The 19,514-nt window shown below is 41.5% G+C and overlaps 1 protein-coding gene across 8 annotated transcripts in view; it reads right to left on the reverse strand.

Annotated features, from left to right (window-relative positions):
- The window catches only part of HHAT (hedgehog acyltransferase), a 382,998-nt gene that overhangs the window by 232,858 nt on the left and 130,626 nt on the right, over window positions 1–19,514 (reverse strand). For all 8 annotated transcript variants that reach the window (XM_011975810.1, XM_011975804.1, XM_011975809.1 and 5 more), the window contains one exon: window positions 5,783–5,933. In XM_011975810.1, coding sequence (XP_011831200.1) covers window positions 5,783–5,933 — 151 coding nt within the window. The remainder of the gene's footprint in view (window positions 1–5,782; window positions 5,934–19,514) is intronic.

The following is a 19,514-nucleotide window of genomic DNA, read 5'->3' on the forward strand; positions in this document are numbered from 1 at the left end:
TCGGCTAATAAGCTGTGGAGCCAGGATTCAAACCCAGGCAGTTCAGGCTCTAGATCTGTGGCCTCAGACACTATGTTCTGGTGACTGGTGATCAACATCTTCCATCTGAAAATGTCTGGTGCTTCTTACATTAGATTACTTCTTACTCTAACAGTCATCTAAGAGCTTGTCAGTAAAGGCACCCCAAAAAAAATCTTCCACACGGGAAGAAAATGGAGAAGAGGACACAGTATCTGTGAAGCAAAAATAAATCCGTGAAGCAAAATAAATTCAGGAAGCAAAACATAATGATGGTTTGTAAAATTTGCTTTAACTTGATAGCCCTTTCCACTTTGATCTATGGAAGTCTATGTTTGAAGGAAAAGGTAAGGGGATTTCAAAATATGAATGCTACAAGAAAGAGAATATGTTTTGAGTTTGTTGAGATGGAACTATGAGATAGGGGTTGACTAAGGTAGGTACCCAAAAATGTGAGGTAATATAAATGTCTAGTGGCTGGAAACTGCTTGCAAAGTTATATGAATGAATAAGAGCTCTGTGAGGGGTTGGGGAGAGGTCATACTGGGGCAGATTCAGGGGACTCACATGCATCTAATTTGAAATCCATGTCTTCCACCTTTTGTCACTCACCTCTTCTACCTTCCATCTACTTCAACACTTAGCACCTTATCAGGTCTTTCTTTTCTGAGAAATTAAAAAACAAGCAAATGGTGGGGCTGGGCACAGTGTCTCATGCCTGTAATCCCAGCACTTTGGGAGACCAAGGTGAGAAGATTGCTTGAGGCCAGGAATTCAAGACCAGTCTAGCCAAAACAGTAGAGACCCTTCCTCTACAAAAAAATTTAAAAATTAGCCAGGTGTGGGGGAAAGGGGAGGGAGCACATTAGGACAAATACCTAATGCATGTGGAGCTTAAAACCTAGATGATGGGTTGATGGGTGCAGCAAACCACCATGGCACGTGTATACCTATGTAACAAACCTGCACATTCAGCACATGTATCCCAGAATTAAAAAAAAAAAAAATTAGCTGGGTATGGTGGTGCATGTCTGTGGTCACAGCTACTTGGGAAGCTGAGGCAGGAGGATCACCTGAGCCCAGGAGGTAGAGGCTGCTATGAGCTATAATCACACAACTGCATTCCAGCCTGGGTGACAGAGCGAGACACTGTCTCATAAATAAACTACAAACGAACAAACGGTATAAGTTTTACTCTATTTGTAATGATTATTAATCATTATTTATATAATTATGTAATGATTAGTTAATCACTTATATTTTGGTGTCTGCAGCTTGCCTGCAGTGTATCCAGTGCTTTAGTATATGATCTTACCTAACCCTTACAACAATCCAGTGAGATGAGTACTATGATCAGCCCCATTTTAATGCCTCAAGAAACTGAGGAATAAGGAGATTTGTGGGGGTGGTTGTACTTTAGCACAGGGATCCTGGTGGTCATCTCCCTTCAATGTGGCTCAGGCTAACAGACAAGTAGATGGGAACACAGGCATTGTCTAGTGACAAGATGCTGTTCCTAGTCTTTTCATCCGACACCTCAGTCTTCCTCTCACATAAGGAAGCAGACAAAAATGACAAGACCAAGGCCCCTCCTCTGAAGGTCCAGCCCGTACTGCTTCCACCGTAGTCTCTGTCTCTGAATCATCACATCTCCGGCGCAGAGCTGAAATTTAGCCTTCCATCGGCCAGTCCCATCACTGCTCACTGCCTCCCTACCCCAGTCCATTAGCAGGTGGACCTCTCGGGTCACCTCTGGCTTTGTTTTATTTTCAAGCAAAAAAAAAAGTACTAAGAAACTACCCCTTCCTGAGGACCTACTATATGCCAAGCTCGCTCAATCCTCATAGCACCCCTATGAGGCAAAGTAGTACTATTCTCCTATTAGAGATTAAAAGACTGACCCAGAGAATTTAAATTATTTGTCCAAAGTCACATAACTAGTAGGTAGCCAGCTCTTAGTCAATAGATGGCTGCCCAAAAAAGCAATTTTTTATTAACAGCACCTATTTGACCTTTTCTTATTTATGCTCACCCCATTCCAGCTTTCTACCCAACAATGTCGGTAGACATGATAAAATATTTCACCAACTCCATGCCCGCCATCCTGCCCTGCAACTGGTGGTTAAGCATGATTCAAAGGCAGTACTAATGCAAAGCCAGCAGTTTGTAGAGCTGATTTATCATCTAACATGCTGGACCAACTCTCTACCTAGGGACCTAAATTCTTCTATTGACCTAACAGCCCACGCAATCTACCTGACTAAAAGAAGGTGCTCAGATTCCTCCTCATCCCCAGCCTAAAGATACTCCTATGTATTAAGGTCTAGCAGCCACCAACAGCACCCAGATCCCCCTGGGATAAGCAATGATGCATGAGTTTGCCTCTGAACACCTGAAAGCATCATAATTCAAGAAATGCAGAGGGCAAGCTGTGCAGGATTCCTGAAATAATTGAAACTGATCCATAACTCACCAGCCACCATGGGAAATTCCATCACTTTGCTTCCACAGCTAGAAATCAAATCACAAAAATAGGACCAGATCTCTTATTTGGAGCCTTAGACATGCAACGTCATCTTTAATGACTCCTGGCAAAAAATGCTCATTACAGATCTCAGCCCATCTAAATTAAAATGTGAAATCCAAAAATTAAGCAGAAAATTATCATTTTCTCAGGTCCATAAGACCATGGAAAAATCATGCAAGTGGGAATACATGTACTCCTTGGAGTCTTATTATATCTGTAAATAATCTGAGCAGAAATTATATGAAAGAGAAGGTTTACGAGGAAAGAAAAACAAACCCATCAGGTCCTAACTTTCAGGTTTGGGCCTTCTTGGTGAATTGCAATTTTTCACAGTCAATTTGAACTAGCATGGCAAGGAAGATTATCTCTCTGGTAATGGCCAATTTCATCTTTTCTATGATGTAGAGCTCATATTCCTCTGATATGGCAGGCTGCTGACTTCAAGTCTCTCAATGTTAAGTAGGCTGAAAGATGATGCAATCAGTCAGCATGGTGTTCAGGAGGGTATGGCTCCATTAAAATGGGGGAGCTAAATATTCCTCTATCAGCAGTTCTAAATCTCATTCAGTGTAGATCTCTGAGAAGTTCAGGTAACCATTAAATCATCTCTGGAGATTCTTCCCTCCACTTCCCATCCACCGTACCCTTTACGTCACCATGTGAATAGCTGACATCACCCAGCAGAATAATTTGCATCACCAGCGTTCACATCTGCTCATGATTAAATTCTCCTCAAACCTAAATCCAGGAAGAGAGCCATTCCCTGTCTGCAGCAATACTTCAACAGATGGCCCAGAAAAAGTAAGGTTAGCTGTTAATAGAAATTACAAATTCAAAACCTAGTTTCCTTTAACAAGCATTCTTAAAGAGAACAGTTAGAGAATGAGACCAAGACCAGTGTCAGGGTTATGCTACCAGATACCGAACATGCAACATGGTCAACCTCCTCCTACTAGTAAAGGAGCATCTGCAAATCACACAAAAGAGACACTCTAATTGTTATTCTATTTTTTTTTCAATTAAAAAACTACTTCTGAGTCTTACATTGTACACTGAATCTCAGAAAAAGTTCATCTCCATACCTAAATTTAACTACTTAGTATGAAATGGCCATTCTGTACAAAGACCTGTGTGTTTCTAAGTATAATTAGCAGCCCGGAAAATCCTTCAAGAAACCTAAAAATGTGGAGAGGAAAACCTACACCTATGCATGCTAAAGAAGCTAGGATAAAAGTCTAGGTCACTCCCAGAAAAGGCCCTCTTTGTTATTTTGTCACAGTCCCTCACATCACTCCAAGGGGTCACCCCAGAGCTTCCTCCTCAGAATAACTTTTCATTACTACTCTTTTGTCCACATTTGTCTTAAAACTTTAACTGAGTGAGGGGAGAGTGTCTCAGCAGCCTGGGGTCTCAACTATATGAGTCTAGTTCTAATCAAGACAGTGACAACGGTCTTGACAGACATGTTCTCTCCACCTCTGTGGTTGATATAGAACTGAAGGTCTTCCTTGGACAAAAAAAAAAAAAATATTAAAATAAAGGACAAGAAGACAACCATTTTGAGTATGAAATGTAGTCAACTGCCAAAACTGCCTCTAGTGACACAATGGGTTGGTATTTATGGACATGGACCCAGAAACCAGCATGCATGCCAGGGAGTTATGGTTTTATCATGCCAGCCAATATGGGAGAAGCCTTTTAGGGGAATGTGCTTCCCAAGAAATGCAACAGGACAAGCATTCACACTGAGTAGGCACAGGGACTGTGCAAGGTTCACACCAGATACTTGTGACATGTTCCCAAATCATGCTGGGTCCCAACCCATTGACTCAGTAAGTGACTTTGATGAGTAAATCAAAAGTTAACAGAGCCTTCCAACCAGCGTCACCTTTTCAACAAAAACCATTCCCTGGCTTTCTAGTTAGAGAGTACCTCTTTGCCAACATTCCCCAATCTTGCCATGAAAACAGGGCAACCTGTGATATTTGATGAAGTAAGGACAAATCAAAGTAACTACTCGACATTCCTTGCAATCACCATAGGAAATTTCTTACTCCAAGAAGCAAGCTGGACCAAAAATAAAATGTATTTAGAGAGGCTCTGATAAATTCAGCATCTGTAATAAGTTACTATGAAAAATCAGGATGTTGAGTGCTACCCACCTCCTTTTGAACAGCAACATTAGATGCGGCAGTATTTATTGAGCTCTTTCCCTACCTGTGTCTTGGGTTTTTTTGCCTACAGAGACGAAATTTAAGAATGAATAAGCCTGTAATCCCAGCTACTGGGGGAGCTGAGGTGGAAGGATCTAGCCCAGAGTTTGAGACTAGCCTGGGAAACATAGCGAGAACGTGTCTCAAAAATTAAAAAATAAAAAGGAATGAGCCACATGAATTAGGCTCCGACTCCCATGGTTGTGCCAGTGCTGACCCTGAGGTTCTTCTATTAGGTTTCCCATTGCAAACACAATCCTGTCACTTATTACACTCTGGAAGTGATAAGAGGAACACAGCAACAAGTCCATCACGTTGAAAACAACAATCTGAAATGGCAGAAGGACTAAGGAAAAAAAGACTCCACGCCAACCATAAGACTCTGGGTCAAAATCTAGAAAAGAAAGAAAATTTCAGAAAAAAGTGTCTGTCTATCATGTTCACTGAGCATAAGAATAACACAAGTGTCAAAGCTAACATTAGTAAACATCTATATTATACCACCTGCTCTACATGCATTAGGTTATTTAATCTTCAAAACAACTCCTTGAGACAGAGATTATCTTGACTACTGTTTAAGAGATAAGAAAAATGAAACTTAGAGACATTTATAAATAGTATGCTGCAACATTGGCCTAACATATTATCCTGAGTCTATTTTTCTTAACAGTCTCACATATACTGATGTCATTTTCAAGAAAAAGAGAAAGCAATTAAAAAATCAAGATACAGTAGCCTTTCCCAAGTTAGTAAGAAACCACTTCAAACATAACCCTTTGTGCACCAGTACACAGACTCAGAAAGAAACTTCCTTATCTCACCTATCTACATAGACTAATCATAATTGTGAGAGACCCAGAAAGCATGGATTAGTCATCCTGTTAGTAGGATGAAGACACGGATGCCAAACGCAGCTTGAGCGAGAGACAGGGAGAGGACAATAGCCCGAACCCTTTGAGGCCTGTCCAGCCGTGCTCCTCCCACTGGACAAGCCTGACCAACTTTAGCAAACCCAGCGCCTGACCTCCACATCCCGGTGAAACTGAACATGGTGCTCACGCAGCGAGGGAGGGCGGGCGGAGTGAGTCCATCCAGGCGCATGAGCAGAGCCGGCACGCCAAAGAGCACCAAGTACTTCACGTAGAAAAAGAGCACCTGGGCTAACGCCAGTCCTCCTGAAAGGCAAACAGGCCGGTCAGACACAGGGATGAGAGTCACAGCAGCTCCCTGGAGGAGACCAACACCCCAGGAGCTATGCCAACTGCCTCGCTTCTCCACCCACCCCTTCCTCCCTTCCACTCGCACATTTTACAAAAGTATCCCACATTGGTTTTCTTCAATGAAAACCATTTTTGATTAACAAAAAATGAAATTTCATTATTGTGACAGACAAGAGGACCTCTTAGCAGTCATGCTTTTACAGATACTAGGAAAGAGAATGCCCAAAATGTGTACAGTGCATTAAAAAACTATTACAAAGGGGAAAATCCTTCCAAAATCTTTCAAAACCTACGTGATAATGGGTACAAAAAAAAAAAGAATAAGATCTAGTATTTGACCGAATAACAGGTTAACTTTGGTCAATAATTAATTACACATTTTAAAATAACTAGAAAAATATAATTGGGTTATTTTTAACACAAAGGATAAATGCTTGAGGTAATGGATACCCTATTTACCCTGATGTGATTATTATACACTGAATGCCTGTATGGATTATTATGCATCATATGCCTGTTTGCTGTATCTCCCATACCTCATACATACATGCATCTACAATGCACACCCAAAAGTTAAAAGTTAAAAAAGAAAACCTACACGAGTCTATACCCACTAGGATAACTAGAATCGAAAGGTCAGATCAGCAAGTGTTGATGGAGATCTGGAGAAACTGGAACCACCAGGCACAGCTGCTGGGAGTGCAGAGCGAGGCAGCTGCTTTGGAAAACAGTCTGGTGGTTCCCCAAATGATTAAGCAGAGTTACACATGACCCAGCAACTCCACTCCTTGTTATATACCTAAGAGAAACGAAATGTTCACACAAAACATATGTTCACACAAAAACGTGTACCCCAATGTACAGAGCAGCATTATTCACAATAGCCAAAAGAGGAGACCACCTAAACATCCATCAGCAGATGAATGGATAAACACAGTGTGGTCTGTCTATACAACAGAATAACTTCCCACCATAAAAAGGAATGAAGTACTGATAAATGCCACAATGTGGATGAACCCTGAAAACATGAAGCTGAGTGAAACAAGCCAGTCACAAAAGACCACATATTGTATTATTCCATTCATATGAAGGCCCAGAATAGGGAAATCTATAGAGACAAAGTAGATTAGTGGTTTCTTGGGGAGAAGTGGCAGCAATTAATAAAAGGTGGGGTTTCTTTTCAAGGCGATGAAAATATTCTAAAACCGGTGGTGGTGATAGGTGAATCATATCTGTGAATATACTAAAAGTCACTGAACTGTACCCTTTAAAGGGGTGTATTTTATGGTATGTGAGCTATCTTCCAATAAAGCTCTTTGGAAAAAAAAAAAAAAAAGGAAAACTCACATGAAGGCCTGAGGTCTAGTGGAGTAAGGAGGCAGTGGGTCCGCCAGAGCAGTGCCCACAAGGAGAAGACCACAGGCCAAGCCCAGAAGGAACCCCCAGGGAAGATGATAAATGGTCACATGCTCTCTCACCTCAAGATTGCCCTCCCCACTGTGCAGAAAATTACTGCAAGACATGTCGGTGTGGCAGACCAGGTTATCTTCTGGGATATTCTGAAGGAAATAACCAAGCTTCAGAGAGGTACTAGCAGAAAATACCACCATCTGTCCTCTTTGATGCCACACTATGATCTTTGAAAGAATGTCACTATTATCGAGTATGTGGCTATAAATGGTAACCCCAGTGCCAGAAGAAAAACATAAGCCACTTTCTGAATATACAGTTTGGGTGATGGCAGGTGGTGGTTCAAATGTGAAAGTCATACATCCTACAAGGAGAAACCCCTGGGAACCGCTGTGTCTCATTCCCATTCAGAAGTGATCAAACAGGTTCTTCAGACTTTTGAAAATCAGACTACAGTCATACCTGCTGAAGGGCTAGGAATAAACTTCAGCATTCTTGGATGTGCCTGATAAGAGTCAGGAAAAAAATCTGATATATGTGTGTGAATATATATGCATACATACACAAGAATATAGGTATACACCACACATTCAGCAAGAAGTGAGACATATGTCCTAGCAATACTATCATAAAATACTTGAAGGGCATGTGATCACTCTGGGTGACAAATCAGTCTCACTGGCTGAGATGGCAATGAGGGAGGCTCGCAACTCATGCAAAATGAACCACTAGACTCTAGCCAGAAAAATTCCACAACTAGAGATGGCAGGACACATACGTAAGAATGACTGATTAAAGGGTACAATGCTTCCAGAGCTGAAAATAATCCACCTGAAGAACTGAAGGCAACAATGGACCTATGGAAGACTATGCATGGTTAAGGCCGTGCCAAGCTCTTATGTATATGAAGCATCACAGACTTCTCCTCCCTGCTAACAGGATGCTGGATCAGGAAAAATGGGTTGCTTCATGTCTCAAGTATTGCTTTATTTTTTACACTATTTTTGTACATTTGTCAGATCCAAGGCATATAAATTAAAATCTACGGCTGAGTCTACGTTTTTATGAGTCACTGTTTGTACAAAATATTCACTATTTGTTAGTACTTTCACACAGAACTGGGCTAAGAAAAAGACTGATTTTGCATAGATGTTTAATAAACTCTACTGCTAAATATAATTAAAGATAAGGTAATTGGGCTTGATTTAGGTTTTCTTAAAGCGCTATGTGAATGGAAAGCATGTATACATATGTAACAAACCTGCACGTTGTGCACATGTACCCTAGAACTTAAAAAAAGATATAGAGAAAAGTTAACCAGATAACCAACAATATGATTAAATACATTTTTATAATATTTAAAAAAAAAAGAAATCATACAAGTGTTCTATTTTCCTGTCACTGAATATTTCTTATGACTTAAGATATGAAAGGCTTAAATAGATTTTTTCCTTGAAATTTTAATATCTGGTTTACTAGCTTATATAATAAAAGACACATAATGATTTTTAAAACAATATTAAATTTAAAGATTAAATTACAAATAATAATTTGTGTGTTAATTTTCTTTAAAAATTGGGTTTGCACCGTGGATTTCACTACTCTGCTGTCTTGCTGTTGATTTTCATTATCCCTTTGAAAAATGCATGGCTTGGCCAGGCACGGTGGCTCATGCCTGTAGTCCCAGCACTTTGGGAGGCTGAGGCAGGTGGATCATGAGGTCAGGAGATCGAGACCATCCTGGCCAACATGGTGAAGCCACGTCTCTACTAAGTAAACACAAAAAATTCGTTGGGCATGGTGGTGCATGCTTGTACTCCCAGCTACTCAGTTCAAGCGATTCCAGGTTGACGCAGTGGAATCGCTTGAACCTGGGAGGCAAAGACTGCAGTGAGCCAAGATCGTGCCACTGCACTCCAGCCTGGTGACAGGGTGAGACTCTGTCCCAAAAAAGAAAAAGAAAAAAGAAAAATGCATGGCTCACTCTTCTTTCCCCTTGACCTAAAAATTAGTCTCTTTCCCTTGTAAGATTTGGTCTATGTTTCAGGGTTGACCCTAAATATCTTGTTGCATTCTCTTGGGCATACAATAGGCAGGAAGGCAACATAAGACTATAAATGACCCTGCTCTGATTGCAAGTTATTTGACATAAATTGAACTAGCTTTCGTTATGCTCAAAAAAATTACATTTTACTATTTTTCAATACTTTAACAAATATTTCTGGGTTTGTATATGTAAGATTTTCTCAATTAGCAAGAGTTATGACTTTATCTAACCCAACTTCTTCCCCCACAAAAAAAAGCCATATATGAGTTCATGTATTACACACTCCTTTGACATTCATTCAACAAGCATGTGCAGAGGGTATGACTAATGGAATCACCAGTTATGTCCTATGAGAAATAGACTAGAGGTCAAATCGGTGGGACCTAGCCTCAGGGGATTCACAGTTTCACTGCAGTCTCATTTATCCTTCTCTTTTGCCACACAGTATTTTCTTCTGCCTCTGTGCCCTACCCCTCCTTCTTTTCTTGGCAAAATACTATGTATCCTTCAGATCCCAGCTCAAATATGGTCTCATCTCATTCATTTAACATACAGTTATTGAACATCAGCTCCTTGCCAGGCACTGAGCAATATGGTGGTGAATAAAAAGGCATGATAACAGCCCTTATGGAGTGTTACGGTCTGTTGAAAGAGAAAAGAATGTAAATTAGGAGTGAGATTAATACTCACACCCCGAGGACAGGCAACAACCTAAACACAGAGGATCAGACACCATTCATTGCACATAAAACAAACATTCATTGTGTACATATGTGCCAAGCATGGTTCTAGGTGCTTGGAATGCATCAGTGGATACTCCTGCTTTCATGGGGCTTATACCCTAGCAAGAGACAACAAAAAAATAGACATAAAAAAAAACTTTATAAACTTTTTAGGAAGTATGACAGAATGACTTCCTGACGATGGCTGCAACTGTATCTTTCATCCCATATGGTCTTCTGCAATGTGACCTTGCCACTCCCCCATCAAGAGTAAATCTGGGCAGGTCCTAGGACCAACAGATACAGAAGAAGTGATGTTGTTCTAATTCCAAGCGTGGTCTGCCACTGGCCGGACACCTTCCACTTCCTGCCCCTTGGAATGCTCAATCTTTGAATAGTACCTCTTAGAACCCAGTTGTCATATAAAGAAGGCCAAGCCACACAGAGGGGCCACATGAAGATATTCTGGGGAACAGCATCAGCTGAGCTCCCAGCTGACAGCAGCCTGAATGGCCAGCCATGTGAGAAAACCTCTTGGACATCCTGCCCAGTTACACCTTTGAAAGACGGCCACCCTGGCTGATGTCTGACTGCAACTATAGGAGAAACCCCAAGCAAGAACTACCCAGCCAAGTACAGTCAACCAACAGAACAGGGAGACAGAGGCAATCATTCTTTTAAGCTGGGAAGTTTGGAGATGGTTTGTTATTCAGCAACAGCCAACTGAGACAGAGGACAATAAATGTAATGGAAAAAGCAAAACCGTAGAATAGGGTGAGGGAGCTCTGAAGTGCTGAGGTGGCTGATGCTGCCCTTTTTAAAAGGAGAGTGGGGTGGTCTTCATCAAAACAAGGACATTTGAGTAAAACTTGAAGGGGGTGAGGAGGTCAGCTATGCAGCCACTCTGCTTCCTCTTGGGCTCTCATCATACTCCCTTCTTATGATCTGTCTGTCCTTATCCTATCAGACCACAGTTGTACACATGTGTGTATAGCTTAAGACTATAGGTTCCTTAAGATCAGGAATGGTGTCTTATACCTCTTGCATTCCCAGCACCTAATATTTGCCATATGGTTGATGTTTGATAAGCATTTCCTTAAGAAGTAACTGAATGAAAAATTCCCCTTATACTACAGTAGGAAGACAAACTGTATCACAGTACTTCCGGGAAGTGCATACAGTCAGCTCTGAGGATTTTTAAATCTCTACTGAAGTTCAGACCTGCCACCAAATCAACGAGTCTTCTGTAGGTTTGGGACCTTGGATATTGTATTCCCAGTATGAAGAACATGGGTGAAAAGGAGAGAAAGAAGTCCCAGCACTATGTCAGCTACTGCCTTGAAGTTACTAAATGTGTAGTTAATTCTGCCTAACAGCAGGCCACCTCTAATTGGGCCATCTTGAAACTCAACTCATCTGAAACAGAATTTAGCTTTCTCCCCTTGAAAACTATAAATGGCACAGATTTTCAAGACAAAAGGAGATGAATGTCAAATTCTATAAGAGTTCTAGGAGGGCTGAGAAAAGATCCCAACTAGCTCCCCTGGAATTTAGTTCTTCCCAGATTGACATACATACCTACCCAGCCCTTCTTTGTGTTTAATCTTGACTTGTCATAATTTTAACTAAAAATGAAGAAGCTAGTGATTGGATCCCATCTGGCTGATCACCCTCCTCTCGGCTCTAGTCCACAAATGAGTGGCTAAAAATCTCACGCTGAAAGGTGGAGGGAATGGGAAGGAGAAGCCAATGCCAGGCCCAGCCTATTTTTCCTGCCCTGACATTCCTGTCCCTCATTGAACCATTCATTTTATCCAATTCTCTCCTTCACTTTCTCTTTGCTCACACTTTTTTCTCTGCCTAGAGGTTCCCTTCTTCCATTTTGTCTGTCAAAATTCTACCTAAGTTTAAGGGTAGAGTTACCCTTAAACTGCCATTACCCATCTAAGTGCCATTATTTCTTAAAGTTTTTCTAACTGCCCCAGCTAAAATAGTCACACAGTATTTTCCCAGTACATAATGTGGTTCAGCTTTCTGTAAAGTCTAGTTATCGATAAGATCTGAAGGGCAAAGATCACAGCTATCTTCTTTAATTCCATCTCCTTAGCACCAACCAGTGCCTGGCACATAACACAAAACGAGCAATGAGTATTTGCTGAATGAATGAATGGGATGAAAGAATGAATGCACTTTCATATCCATTATATCCCACTGTTAATTTTTACCACCCTATCCCACAAGTATTGCCCCCATATATCATATTAGAATGCAAAGATTGGTAAGGATTAAGTGACCTTCGCAAGCCTCAGAGTCAATCCACAGTTGGGACTTTAACCCAGGTCTCTTGGCTCCAAAATCAATGGCATCTTCTCCAAATGCCAAGCTTCCAAAAGTACCTTCTCTACATATAAATTTTTAGATTTTTAAAAAATGTTTTACTCATATGATTTCAGTTCTAGTATTCTATTATCTGTACCACACATGAGGAAGTGCAACTAACATTTCCACTACTCATTATCTTACAGGTCTTTTTGTACTTGCTGATATTGTCTACCAGATTACAGGATATCCAAAGGCCATCCCCACATGGCTGAACATCAGGACCTCCAAGCAGCAGGCACACAATACAGAGTAGCATGTCCAATGAACCTTGTTAATGATCAGAAGATCTTCCCGGGGGTAAACACAAGGGTCTGAGTTGTATGAGATCACCTTGTGAATTGTTAATTCCCCCACAGACCTGGAGAACAACTCAGCAACTGCCTCATGAAAATTCATGAGCAACAGAAAGAGTCCAGTTGCATCCTGTGCTAGCATTTGCCAGGATTGGAGAGAGGTGCCCCTCGGCTCAGTGGGCTGGCTGCAGAGCTGCCATCTTTGCATGTTTGAACCCCGCCTTCCGAGTCTCATCGTGTGTGTCAGGTACTGGCTCCCACTTCCCTCAGCTTCAGGAAGCTGCCTTTACTAGCTTGTGTCCCCCGACTCTCTCCACGCTCTCATCTCCAGCCTGTCCTGGGCTCCTGCATCAGTCCATGGCCTGACCTCTCATCTGGACATTTTCTGCTCCAAGTCCCTCTAATAACTTTTACTTTGTACACATCAAACCTACTGTAGATTTTGCTTAACTTTGTGATTAAAGCTTTGTAGCTTCACCCCATCTCTACTAAAAAATCCAAAAACCTAGCTGGGTGAGGTGGCAGGCACCTGTAGTCCCAGCTACTTGGGAGGCTGAGGCAGGAGAATGGCATAAACCCAGGAGGCGGAGCTCGCAGTGAGCCGAGATCCGGCCACTGCACTCCAGCCTGGGTGACAGAGCGAGACTCCGTCTCAAGAAAATAAATAAATAAATAATAATAATATAAAAAGCTTTGTAGCTTCAAGAACCTTACATTTTTTTAAATAAGTTTTTTCTCATGAGGTTATTTATAAGAACCCCTCATATGTAAGATCTGGGGTAAGTACTGGAAATATAAAGATGAATCGAGAAGAGTGCAGACCAGGAACCTCAACATAAGGTAGAAGTGCCACAACAGACACTTGGAGATTTTCTCTCCCAGCCAGGGGTAAAGGAAGAAGAGAAGCTAATGTCCTGAGGTGGTCAACACCAGTGCTTAGAGTCATCATGATGGCTCTGTAGACACACTGAACAAAAGGTAGCTATTGCCCCACAGGAGTTCTGTAATGTGCTTGGTCAGGAGGAGATGGATCAGCACCCAGAAAACCAAAGTCAGTAAATGTGACTGGTGGGGGAAGGGAGTGAGGTCATGGGCAGAACTGAGGAACGGCTGCCACATACTCCAGGGCAGCAAGTGCTAGAGCCCAGAAGGAAGAGCAGCGTGTAGGGGAGAGGCACCGGGGACACCTCGTGTGAAGCCTGGCCAGCCAGAGGGGCCAAAGAAGCAAAAGGAATTCAGTCATCTCTAGCATTGATTTCTGGAAATGAATGACTACAGCAACTGGTGTCATTTCAATTCAACCTAAACCCCTAGAGCTAGAGGCAGCCCCACCAGGAATAAGCTAGTGTCCCCACTTCTGAGCTTAGCAGTGTCACTGGCCTGCTGAAGGAGAAACAGTCAGAAACCAGTAGCTCAGACTCATCCACTAAGAGATCCTGAGCTGAATCTCTGACTAAGGGGGACACCTGTAATCTACCTGACTGTGCACGGTCTATATCACAAAATCCCCTACTCATAGTACAGCAATAATATGCTCTAAACAATTGGCTGTGCATGTTGATGGCAAGGCCATGCACACCCGGTAGTGGACCCTCTGGTGCTCAAAAAGGGGGTGGTCCCAGGACCCCGGCTGCATCCGGCTGGTGAGTAGTTCACAGAAGAGGCTTCAGGGCTGCTTCTAGGAAATGCAAAGACTGAGTGTTCAGAGTAAGTAAGACCAAACCAGGGAGGGAGGGGAGACAGAAAGGGGAAAAAAGGCAACAAGTCAGAGGCTGGAGGAACATTGATCACATCCGTAAAACTAGAAACAAACAAAGCAGATGTTGGTAAAATGAAGCAAGAACAGACTAGAGTGGGTTGGAGAGTGGTTTGGGGCTATAAACTTCTGGCTGCATAATTCCTTTCTGCTGAACGCACAAAACACTACAAAGAGGCCAGGCTGTGCCCCTTGCGTACATCAACAGACCTGGAGGGACAGCAGCCAAACAGAAGGGGACAACGCCAAAACCTGGTGCTCTCCTGATGAGAGTCATGGCAGAGCTTTGCACTCTCCTCTCCCCACAAATTGCTAGAGTGGGATCTACACACCCTCCACACGTGGCTTCTCAGACAGTTCCATCTCGTCTCTCACGGGTCTTATTATTTACCAATATCCATGTAAAACAATAGTCACACAAACAGTAAAAGCATAAACAGATGCAGAAGAATAAAAATACCAAATTCAGGATAGTGGCTGCCATTTAGGGGCAGGGTGGGAAACACAATCAGGAGGGAACCCAATCAGGCTTCGACTATGTTGTAATATTTTATTTCTTAAACTAAGGGTGGAGAAACAAGTGTTTGCTCCATTCTCTCTGTGGTAAGAACTACTATTACTCCCCATTTTACAGATGGGAACTTGGACACATAAAGGTTACAACATTTGCCTAAGATCACACACTAACAAGTGGCAGGGTCGTAACTTGAATCGGGTCAGCTGTCTCCAAGTCACCATGTTTACTAGATTCACACACAACTCTGAGGCCAGACGTGGAACAGAGCCTGTGTGAAGCTGACCAGGGAGTTATTAAAGGGAGCCGACAGAGGTTATTTCAAGCAGGGAAAAAAAAAACAAATGAACCAAAAAAACACAGGGAAGGAGCTCTAAAGGTCCTCAGAAAATCCAGCCTCAAGCAGCACAATGTACGCAAAGGTATTTGAGATCAAATGAGGGGGTGGTGCATTGTGGTGAGCAACTCTAGGTGAACAGATTTGCTCTTTGAGTTGTTTCAAGCTAATACCAGGTCAAAGAAGCACAGGCACAATAAGAGATACCTTTTTCTGCTATAAAGGGCAGGTGATGTGAAAGACAGGGACAAGAAGACAGGCACTTAGTGTGCCAAGGACCATCAAGCTCAGGAAGCCTTTCAGCCGCTCCCAGAGGTGATCTCTGTCAAGGTCAAGAGTCAGCCCCAAAAAGGGCTTCCACAGCTGCATCCAAATTGTCTCCTGGCCTCCCATCATTCTCCCTTGCTTTGTCCTTAAATGAGAGGAGCCAGTGATCTGTAGAAAGGGCTCTATACTGGTCAACCATGAACTAACACTCTCCCAGGTAACTGTTTCTTCTTTTTCTTTAACACCAAACTGATCCTCTCAAGGTCACAATGAGTGGTTACTAACTTGGAAACCCAAGAGAGAGTTTACTTCCCAGAGTGACTATTCTTTGAACATGCTAGACATGGAAAATCCTAGTTTTGGAAAATTTCTTCTTAACAGGTTCAAATCACCAAAATGCCCCTCTTTAAAGAAAAGATGTGTTGCTGGAGGAGACAATTTACCAAGGTAGAATATTAAATCCTATTTGCCCATCTTGTTCCTCAGGATACCACCTATGACATCATCTTGTACTTGATTCAAGAAATGCAGGGAAGATTCCACACAGCAGAAGCAAAGTAATACTCCACACACACAGCCAGGCAAGACTTAATGAAATAATGTGGGACAAGAAGGGAGCTTTATACAGGGCAAAATGTCCTGACAGTTCTAAAAAGCACATTTTCAGGCAGAGTCCATGATATGGTTTGCCTGTGTCCCCACCCAAATCTCCACTTGAATTGTATCTCCCAGAATTCCCATGCGTAGTGGGAGGTACCCAGGAGCAGGGAGGTAATTGAATCATGGGGGCTGGTCTTTCCTGTGCTATTCTCGTGATAGTGAGTAAGTCTCACGAGATCTGATGGGTCTATCAGGGGTTTCCGCTTTTGCTTCTTCCTCATTTCTCTCTTGTCACCACCATGTAAGAAGTACCTTTTGCCTCCCGTGGTGATTCTGAGGCCTTCCCAGCCATGTGAAACTGTAAGTCTAATTAAACCTCTTTTTGTTCGCAGTTTCGGGTATGTCTTTATCAGCTGCATGAAAACAAACTAATACAGTCAATCACTCACTTTGCCTAAAAGTGCTCTGTAAAATCTATGTGCAGAATGAATTGAAAATTAACCACTAATTAAAGGATTCTATTGCAAATCCTTCAAAAAAGTAAAGAATATCTTCAGAAAGCAAATAATTGCCCCCCCCACCAAAGTATCCAATAAATTCAGATTTCCATACGTCAACTTGGCTTAAAAGTTGACGTATGGAAATCTGAATTTGTTGGATACTTTGATGCAGCTATTTTCTTAGATGCAGCTATTTTCTGCATCTAAGAAGTTATCTGTACACCAAGTTACCTGAGCACAACAATGAGTTAGGTAAGAATGAACAAAGATCATGGTATTCTGAGGGGACTATGGGGGAAGGAGATAAAGGGGGAAAGGGAAGGCAGAGAATAGTTGGTATTTTAAATAACTGTGCTGCAACTTGCTACATTTCAGTATATATTTATAACAGCACATCAAGCAGGCATCTCTTCCATTCTGCAAGCATGCACCATGAAATTATCTTCACACTACATAGAATATCTGTAATTGAACAGTCAAGTTCCAGAGTAGTAAATCCCAGAGTAGCTTTAGGTTCACACTGCATTAATTTTAAATAACCTCAGGATTCTAATCCAAGGCGAAAACTTATAAAAATTTTTTCTACTGTATCTTAACAAACCTTAGAATGTTTAATTCCTCAAAAGAGTGGAAAAAGAAAGGAATATTATGCTAACTGATATATGTTTGTCTCCCCAGCTTTCAAAACAAATATCAGATGTCAAATGTCTTATCTCTTTCCTCTCACTGTTATGTTGTAGAATAAGAAAAAGCAAATGGATAACTTTGCTGGCATTTCATCACCATTTAGATAGGTGCACAGGTGTTATATCGACAACAGTTAGTACTTAAACACTGAGCTAAAAAACTGATTACTTACACTTAGACAGGTTTTTAATCTCCAATCAGTGAACAGTTAAGTGTTTAAAAAGGACTCTAATGTACATTTCACAAAGCTTTATTATAAACTTTGCCATGTAACTTTCAATTATTTTCACTTTTCTACCTCCTCGCTCACTCTCAAATCCCTTGCTAAAGTTCTTTTCTCCCATAAACTCACATACCTGGATTTACCATGGATTTACCATAGAGAAGCACCATTCAATAATGAATTGAAGAAATGTTACCTTTTTGAGCTCTTTTAAAGAAAAACCTCGTCACTGTCTTTGCTCCCGTTAATCCTAGGCTCTGCCTAGTTAGGGTAAAGCTCCACTCTGCCATATTCTGTTTTCTTAGAAGATTCTGAAGTTCAAAAGAATGTAAGAGTTCTTATCTTTTAGAGATACTACTGAAATATTTACAGGTAATAAGATGTCTGGGATTTGCTTTAAAACAATACGGGAGAGAGTACAGATGAAAGAAAATTGGCCAGGAGTTGATAATTGTTGAACCTGGGTGATGAATACATTAGGGTTAATTCTACATTTACGCTTTTAATTTTCCAGAATACAATATTCCAAAAGCGGAGGCATTGAGAGCCCCCACCTCAACCCTGAATATTCAACTTCCTCCTCACCACCCACTGAATGCATGTGCAGGGGGCAATGAGCAAAATGGGCTTATCTCAGCACAATCCCACCTCCTTGCTTGGCCTTTGTACATAGAAAGCATGAAAAATAGAAAAATGGAGAGGCCAATGATGGGAGGGAGAAGGGGGAGAATGTCAAGGATCAGAATAATGAATTAGCTTATCAGTCCTTAGATCGCTGGGAACTGGCAGCCTATGAAGAAGAATGTCTTTCTACAACAAGATGCCCCTTGATCTTTAGCAATTACAACAGCGCTTCTGAAATGTATCTGGTCCTAAATACCTTCCGGGATAATAATCACAGAGAATCCTAGCCTCTCCTTGAAAGATTCTGTTTAGTATCTGAGCCAGAGACCTGAAATCTATATATAAAACAAGTACTAAAAAATTATGCCCAGTCAAGTTTTAGAGACCTAAGTTAGAAGATCCACACTCTACTTTGTTTCCCCATTTTTTAAAAGATATATCATGTTTTGGGAGGCTGAGCCGAGAGGATCACTGGAGACCAAGTGTTGGAGACCAGCCTGGGCAACATAGCAAAACCATGTCTCTGTAAAAAATTTAAAAATTAGCCAGGCATGGTAATGCATGCCCATAGTCATAGCTACCTGGGAGGCTGAGGTGGGAGGATCACCAGAGCCCAAGAGTTCAAGGCTATGTTGAGCAATGGTCGCACCACTGCACCCCAGCCTAGGTAACAGGGTGAGACCCTGTCTCTAAATAAATAAATATAAATATAAATATAAGAAGATATTTCAAAGTGTAAATAGCAGCTTTGTTGGAAAAACAGAGATTACCTTTCTGTTGTTTTAATTTTCCAAATACTAATTTCGTTAATATTTTCAGATTTTCAAGTATAGAAAAGGAAAAAAGTCACCTTTCTCGCTCAGTTTGTTCTGTGGCAGAATTTCAAAGGTAATGTTCCAAATTCATTCTGACATTCATCACTGAGTTATCCGAAAAGAGAACATGCAGGGAATTTCAAAGAGAAATCTTGTGCCACAGAAGTGACCTTTCATTTTATTAGCTAAGGACTGCTATCATTTTGATAAGCACAACTTAACTGTAAAGAAACAATGCTCTGCTAGCCTGAGAGTGAAGATCAGCAATCACCCAGACCCAATCTAATACTCCCTACTAGAGAAACCAAGCTCCAAGCTTCTCTGCAGAGTTCTGCTAAAATACTTCTACAAATAGCGCT

The sequence above is a fragment of the Mandrillus leucophaeus genome, unplaced genomic scaffold (assembly GCF_000951045.1).
Source record: "Mandrillus leucophaeus isolate KB7577 unplaced genomic scaffold, Mleu.le_1.0 Scaffold159, whole genome shotgun sequence".
NCBI lineage: Eukaryota > Metazoa > Chordata > Mammalia > Primates > Cercopithecidae > Mandrillus > Mandrillus leucophaeus.